General features: G+C 41.9%; 1 protein-coding gene across 1 annotated transcript in view; it reads left to right on the plus strand.

The window, feature by feature from the left end:
* zgc:110329 (uncharacterized protein LOC550500 homolog) overlaps positions 1–8,689 on the plus strand; it is a 147,103-nt gene that overhangs the window by 17,773 nt on the left and 120,641 nt on the right. The window contains exon 3 of the mRNA XM_048618678.1: positions 7,702–7,887. Coding sequence (XP_048474635.1) covers positions 7,702–7,887 — 186 coding nt within the window. The remainder of the gene's footprint in view (positions 1–7,701; positions 7,888–8,689) is intronic.

The raw sequence follows: 8,689 nt of genomic DNA on the forward strand, positions 1-8,689 counted from the left end.
GCCAATTGACCCATTTGATCAAGATCCCTTTCTATCTTAGAAAACCTTCTTCGTTGTTTACTATACCACCAATTTTGATGTCATCCGCAAACTTACTAACCATGCCTTCTATATTCTCATCCAAATATGTGGAGTTTGCATATTCTCCCCGAGTCTGCATGGGTTTCCTCAGGATGCTCCAGTTTCCTCCCACAGTCCAAAGATGTGCAGATTAGGTGGATCGGCCATGCTAAATTGCCCGTAGTGTCCAGGAATGTGTAGGTTAGGTGGATTAGCCATGGGAAATGCAGGTTTACCCCAGATAGGATAGGATAACGGGGTGGGTCTGGGTGGGATGCTACTCGAAGGGTCGGTGAGGACTCGATGGGTCGAATGGCCTGCTTCCACACTATTGGGATTCTGTGAGTATTCTATGAGATTGTATGAGGAAGTCAGTTTTTTTTGTTTACCTTACACCTTTTAAACACCAGTGTTAAATGGCTGTTAGTCAAAATTGCAGCTTTTCCAGTCAGAAGTTTTATTTCAGTTTACAAATTCTGAGTTTCTAACCCATTTGTGCGCTATGATATTCACACACACCCAGTCCTGAGCTTTCATTGACATATAACCATAGCCTGTTTGGTGGTCTGCATTGCTGTTGCTGGGCAGTGCATGTAATTTGATCAATTGGAAAACACTGGCAATTTAGTGATGGCAAATTGACAGAAAAAAACGATGACCTGTTCCCAAATTAATTTGGTCTCAGACATCCTTGCCAGACCCTGCTAGATAATAACAAGCTGCAGATCAATATTGCAAACTGTCCTGAGAAATTGTTGAAAGGAACCTTTTTTGTTGGGACTTCATTGTCTCTGGCAAGTTTTTTTGATATTGGCTGGAGGTGCAGGAGCAACGGAAAGACGACAAGGGAGAAAGTAATATATGTTTCAAGCAAAAACAAAGCCAAATAGGATCCTGCTTTAAAAAAAATGCCTCAAGCAATAGCAATGACAAGCTAGGAGCAGTGCTCAACTGTAATCTGGTGAGAGAGGGGACACATTCATCTGTAGAATTCCAAATATGCTTCGGGAATACTTTCTGTAATCAATTAAAAATACTTTTCCTGAAGATGTACAAAAATAATGGATTTTTCACAGCAAGCTTCCCCTTTGAAGGAAGGCGCAAACCACATAGACAAGGAAAGCTCCTCGAGGAGAAATTGATATTGAGAAACAATCAAATGTATAAACACATCTTGTTAGCACTGTGAAGAAGCAATGAAGATTGAAATTGTATTTCCCCAAGCAATTTGCTCACTGTAATTATCTGTGATATAAGGAAGGGAAGAGGCTGAACTGCTGTCAGGACACCTCAGCAGTGCTTTCTACTCAATGTGGTCTGTGAGATGAAAGAGAATCCTTTTCACAAAATGATAAATTTTCTGCTCCAAATGTGACATCAAAGTGGCCGGTAACAGTTGATACACACGCCTGCCAATTGAACTAAAAATAGAGAATTTCAGAACCAGGGATACAGTACAAGTCCCCAGTGTCCAACTTAAAATTCTTGTCCTTCTGTTCAAATCTTCCATGGTCTTTTTTTTAACTCTCCAGTTCTGGAACCTTTCACAAACTCTGTACTCTGCCAATTCCAGCCTCTTGACCATACTTGACTTCTTTCATCACGCAGAAGACAGGCACGGTTAGTTTGAAGGGTGCCCCCAAATTTTAAGGTTTATTAACATCTTCAAGCTTGCTGTTTCATTCTAAGCCTAAAATACTGCCACAGTGGGGTTTCCAAAAAAACTTTCCAGTGGCAGAGTGAGAGCAAATCCAAGTGAATTTCCCCTTGCTGTCTTTGCTGGGAAATTCCTGTTGTATTTTGAATGTTGTTGCTCACTGGTGTTTCATACTCCAAGACAACATAAGCTGTCATGGTTGGAACCAGTTTTCAGGTAAAGTTGCATCCCCATTACCGCAATAGATCAACGTATGATCTGATATGGCAGGATATCGTACAGAGCAGCATTGACTGGATTGCCATTATTGGATTGCCTAGAATGATCACAACCAAAGAACAATGACAGGGACATGGAGAGGTTACAGGCACAGCAGATGGAATGTAACACATAAAAATATGTAACTGTACACTTTTGTTGGAAAATTAAGAAAGATAATATGACTATTTTAAAAGTTGGGGTCAATAGATTCTTGACAACCAAGTTATTGGGCATATGCAAGAATGTGGAGTAATCAGATTAACCAAGATCATCTTGACCAGCAGAAGTGAAGGGCTGAGTGAACTACTTGTGATCTTAATCCATAAGTCTGTGACTTAAATAGTGAATCCATAGGTAGTGAAATAAATAGTAGAATTATAAAAGGGATCTTGTAAAAGAGAGACCTATATACTTGTATATGACACATGTAATAACTCAGGAAGTCTGATTAAAAAGGAACATTGTTTATCATTGAACACCAAAATAGAGCCACTAGTCGTAGCGTATATAGGCTAGTCCTAGCCCCGGACAGACATTTCTACAGACCCATTTCTGGGTACTCAATGAACTCCATGAGGAGATTAAGTAGTGATTCTCCATAAACCTTGTAGGGCTTATCTCAGTACACAAATCTTTGATGAAATTGTAAAGGGATCTTGCTGATTTTGTTCAGGTAAAAAATGCAAACCATTTAAACTGAATGTACTGGTTAAGCCTCCTGAGTGTGTTGCATTGTTTGACTCCAGGCAAGATATTTTAGGAAGGGTATCAACAACTCAGAGAGGGCCTGGGAAAGATTCACCAGAATAGTACCAAGGATGAGGGACTTGAGTTACTTGGAGAAGCTGACAGCATTCTCTTTACGACATAGAAATTTAAGAGGAAGTATAGCTGAGTTATTCAACACCATGAACAACTAAGATAATTAATTAAGGAGAAACTTTAGGCATAGAGCCAGTAACTAGAGAATCCAGATTCACACAGAAATCAGGGACAGCATTAGATCTTTTGCTGTGACATGATCTGGAATGCACTGACTGAAAGAGACATGTGAAGAGATGCAAAATATTTGAATATTCCACATATACAGACACACATGTACGTAAACCTGATGGGGTAACATTAGGAGGGCAACAGGGAAAGAACAGAGGTAATTGGACAAGTTGAGTCAGGCCATTAAAAAGCCAGTAAAGGACTGACATCATCCTGTACCATATACATTTTTTCATCAGACTGCTCAGAGTTGTTATTGCACACCTCTGCAGCAAATAGAACTTGAACACAGGTCTCCTGGATCAGAGGTAGAGACACAACTACCGCACCACGAGAACCCTTCGTCTTGTTCTGTATCACTGCAAACTTTTTATAATCACTTGGTTATGGGATGTGACATCAATGGTGATGCCAGAATTTATTGTACATCATTAATTGCCCACCATCCGTAATTGCCCTGGAGAAAGTGATGGTGAAATTCCTTCTTGAACAACTGCAGTCATTGGATTGTAAGAACATCCACAATTCTGCTAGGATGGTAGCTTCAGGATTTTGATCCAGCAGCAATGAAGGAATGATGATGTATTTCAAAGTCAAAATGATGAGTGACTTGGAGGGGAACTTGCACATGATGGTGTTTGCATGCATCTGTTGCCTTTGCTGTCTTAGAGGTAGTGGTTGTGGGTTTGTGAGGTGCTGTTGAATGAGCCTTGGTGAATTTCTGCAGTGCATCTTGTTGATGCTACACAGGGCTACTACTTAGCATCAGTGATGGAGGGAGTGAATGTTAAAGGTGATGGATGTGGTGCCAGTTAAGCTTCTTGAGTATTATTGGAGCTGCACCCAAGTGCAGTCAAGTGGGGAGTATTCCATTACACTCCTGAGTTATGCCGTAGGGATGGTGCACATGCTTCAGGGAGTCAGGAGGTGAGTTAGAATGGCTACAGCATAGAAGCAGGCCATTTGGCTCATTGAATCCACACCAATCCTCTGAAGACCATCCCACCCAGACCCACCCCCTACCCTATCCCTGTAACACTGCATTTCCTATGGCTAATCCACCCATCCTACATATCCCTGGACACTACGGGCAATTTAGCATGGCCAATCTATCTAACCTGTATGTCTTTGGATAGTGGGAGGAAATGGGAGCGCCTGGAGGAAACCCACACAGACACGGGTGAGAATGTGCAATCTCCATACAGAGAGTCACTGGAGGGTGGACTTGAACCCGGGTCACTGGTGCTGTGAGGCAGCAGTGTCAGCCACTGTGCCGCCCTAAAAGTTATTCACCACAAAAAGAATGGATAAATGAATCAGTGAATTAAATTGTTGTCCTTTGAAGGGAAAAGGACAGTCCGTGTTCCTGTACTGAGTCTCCCTTAATGATCCATATTAGGTAATGGCAGAAGATGGGAATGTATTTGCTTGCAGTTGAAAGAAAAACACTTAGTATCGAAGTTCACTCAGGGCGAGGTATTGGGACTGTCAGGAATGAATAAAACCAGTGCTCAGCAAGACGTCACACCTTCAGCAGATGGGAGAAAATGAGAAAAATACAATTACAATGGAAAATATGATAGGAATAATTGGAGACACTTAGGGCAAAACAGAGAAAGGTCACAGTGTGGTCTACAATTACCCAGCATGAAAGCAGTGTAACTGAGACTTGCACAGAAAAACCTCCCTGTGGATTGTCATTTGTTAGTTCTGATTTGCCTGTAACAGAATAGCTTTCATATCTCAGTTTTGAGATCTGGAAGTTTAGAGATGAGTTGAGAACTAATCAGGCCCATTTCTTCTTCACTCCACACAAATGACTCTTAATGAGCATGAGGATTGCCAAGTAAAATTTGAACAAAATGAATCTGATGCCAAAAAAACTCTAATGGCTCTTGTTAAGGGAAAAGTGAAGCATCGTCTAAGACAATTTATACATTGTGAAGCATTTACAAGAGGTATTTTGTAATGGTGAATGATTGTCCTCAATTGAGCTGTCTGGAGATGGTGTGGTGAGTCGAACTATGTTGTATGTTTTACAGGAAATTCTTTCTCAAACATCCAAATATTTTTATGTCTTTCACGATTTTAATTTTTTAGGTAATGAGGTTAGAGATTTCCGAAGCAGCCCTAAGCATTAGTGCTGTAAACCAACATTCAGTAACCACTTAGCTTTCACCTGTCTCGCTGACTTCACTTCTGACACTTCCAGCACCACTACAGATTTATGTTTACTTAAGCTTCCAGTCAGGAAAACAACAGTCAGGAGCAACACTGTTTTCATGCTCCATCTGAACTGATCTCTTTTAAAGGCAAAGGGCAGCCAAACACTTCCCTCAATCCCCTCGACACCCACCAAGGTGTTCAGCTTGAAAATAAATCCTTTGTGTTTGGAAATGCAGGACCAGCCACGTGGTGTTTGCCTGCGAAAATGTTATCACCAGTTTCATCAGTGTGATGGAGTGGCAGTATTTTGCATTACTGAACTGCCCTTTCATTCAGAAGCTTCAACAAATAGTCATATTTGAAGAGTTGAGTCACTGGTCCAGTCTGGTGTTCTGAATTGTACGGAGCTCAGTTCAAGGTAGAATCAAGGGATAGTCAGAATAAGTAGCATGAATTCTCAGGAGCTGATCTCAGTGTGCTTGGGTATACATCACTGTTATTAACTACTATAAATATTACCAGAAGGACGTAGAGATCTTTTAAAAGGCGCAAATCAGATTTGAAGGATGATATCAGAAACAAGAGATTGTAGCCATCAGGAAAAGAGGTTTTGTTTCCCCTATAGAGAGGCAAGAGTTTAGAGATGGCCTGTGAAAGGCTAACAAATTTAGGTAAAACAGAGAAGATGATTCCACATGTGGACAAGATCAATAGGGAATTCAGGAGAAATATCCATACCCAGAGAGAGGTTAGAATGTGCAATTTGCTATCATGTGGAGTAGTTGAAGGAATATCAGAGATGGATTTAATAGGAATCTGGTCAAACGAATGTGGGCGAAAGGAAAAGAAGATCATGCTGCTTACGTGAGGGGTGGCACAGTGGTTCAGTTTTTAACGCTGCTACCTCACAGTGCCAGAGACCTGGGTTTGATTCTAGCCTCCGGCGACTGACTGTAGGAAGCTTGCACATTCTCCCCATGTCTGTGTAGGTTTTCTCTCACAGTCCAAAGATGTGCAGATTAGGTGGATTGGTCATGCTAAATTGTCCATAGTATCTACAGATGGCTGGATTAGCCATAAGAACAAAAGCAGGGTTAAGGGGATTGGTAAGGGTGGTGGGTCTGGGTGGGATGGTCTTCAGAGGGATGGTTTGGACGCGATGGGGCAAATGGCCTGCTTCCACACTGTAGAGATTCTATAATTTCCAGATGAAGTGAAGTGAGAGGACATGTGTGTAGCATAAATACAGCTTGGGCCAGTCGGCCAGAATGACCTGTTTCTGTGTCGAATTTTCTGTGGAGTTCTATGTAATAGGCCGTGAGACTTACTGCATTATTGCCCACCTGCTGACTGAATGCCTTTCTTGATTTTTATGTTGCACAATGTTAAAGGAAAAATGTTTCTGAGCAGGTTAGATGTTAGTGCCTCCTCACAGCCTTGAAACTGTGTGTTTATAAATCACTTTTCTTGAATTGAATGCAAAAAAAACAAAAAAAAACTCATTTCCTTTATTTCTGCCTTCCTCGAGCAGGGGTTTTAAGTGTTGGTTGAAAAAACTCTATTTATTCAAGGCCTTCTGTATCGCATGTAGCCTGAAGATAAGGCTGAAGACTGAAAATCAGACATAAAGAAACAGAGAATGCCATAAAACATGCAATAGATCTCTCACCATCTAGGGACAAAGGAAAACAGAGTTAACATTTCAGGCCAATGAGGAAACATCTGTGCTGTTGGTGTAAATGGTGACATTCTTACATTCTAAGTCAAAAGTTTTGACCCCTGAACAGAGAAGGTGAAGAGGATTTTGACAGAAGCATTCAAAATCATGAACAGTTTTGACAAAATAGTTCAGGAGAAATTGTTGCTGTAGAACAGGTAACTGGAGTCTTCAGTTTTACACTTGATCACATCGGTGAGGGTGCTGAGGGAACTCTTGGGGATTGAGAAGTGCCACTTTTTGGGTGAGTTATTAGAACTAGCACACATGTCTTAATCTAAAGTAGGGCTGCAGGTCCTGCCAGTCCTCAGTTCTAGGCATTTCCTGGATAATTTCAATTTATAATCAGGGCAAGTAACTAATTTGGCAACAAAAATAGCAAAAAGACATTTGTGGTGGTTTTGGGACATACTCTTGATGCCCAGAATTGCAGCTGTTGTTTTGACACTTTCTATTTTCTGCCTGCTAGTCCTCATGTACATACTATCATGAAGGTTAGACAGGTAACCGAGTCTCAAGTTGCCTGGTTTTTGACTTTGTGCCACAGTCCAGCTGATTCCACCTGAGAATTGTATGGAGTGGCTATGATGTGGGTAAGACCAGAATGTTGAATGTAAGGGGTTTGTCAGTGTGCTGAAAGCTGCGGAAATTCCCTTGTCCTTTCAGCAGCTTTTGGGCTGCCAGTAGTGAAAGGCCCAGTATCTGATGTGGTGCAATCCTGACAGGTCACCAAGAGGAACATCTCCTGCATTTGCATTTCTCCGCTGGCAAATTCCAGTGAATCCAGTTTGAATTAATTTTAGTTTTCCCCCAGTAACCATTGCCATGATGTTTGATGTTTTTACAGTTGCTGGGACTACTCATCTTGTGTATCGGCATTTACGCAGAAGTGGAAAGACAGCGGAACAAGACAATGGATGGCTTCTTTATTGCTCCAGCCATCATCCTGTTACTGCTGGGTCTGGGCATGTTCACCGTTTCCTTTGCTGGCATGATTGGAGCTCTGCGAGATAACGAACTGCTGCTTCAAGTGGTGAGCTGCTTGTTTGAAATCGAAATGTTTTTTGAGGACATGAGTCTGGCAGGTAAAGGGAAGAAGGTACCAACATTTGCTGGCTGTGTCCAGCAAGCTCGCCAGAAAGCCCATAACTTTTGCATTTCTGCCGTTGACTCCCAGGTGGTTCCTGCAGGGCATGGTGAAATGGCAGAATTGAGCCAGGATGTGTTCAGGAGGGTGGAGAAACTATACTGTGACCTGGAGGAGGCAGAGAGTGAGGGATGATCAGGGACGGAATATTGGGAAGAAAGGTGATTGGGAGGACTCCATTGTGGTGGTGGGCAAATTCATTTCTCCAACAGTGGGATGAAATGTTTTTATTTGTGTTCTCTGCATTTGAAAGGTGGCTTGGCTTCACTGATAGTAATCAACATGATGCATTTTTGCATGCATTTGCATGCTCATGAAAAAAACAGCCTGCCAGAATTAAGTTCTCCATCCCAAAAACATTATCAGTGAGTGACAAATACAGGCTTTCAGAAACCTGATTGTGATACATGGTGGAAAGCGAACTCATCATCCCATTGTTGATTCTGGTGAGTATCTGCCGCTTTTGCCTGTTGATGTTGTGTTTGTCAAGGCCACGTCATTGCTTCGATGGGTTGTGAGGAGCCCAGAGGGACATAGTGCATGCAGGTTGTCAAACCATGGCAAGGAGCTTGGCCCAGGGATACAGTGTGACTGGGAGTGGCATGAGGGGAAAAAGTCACCAAGACTGGAAATAATGAGTAATGTCCAAAGCGTGCTTCCAGACAAAGCCCTGAGAGAAAATCAGTGA

Source organism: Rhincodon typus, chromosome 40, assembly GCF_021869965.1.
Source record: "Rhincodon typus isolate 14 chromosome 40, sRhiTyp1.1, whole genome shotgun sequence".
Lineage (NCBI taxonomy): Eukaryota > Metazoa > Chordata > Chondrichthyes > Orectolobiformes > Rhincodontidae > Rhincodon > Rhincodon typus.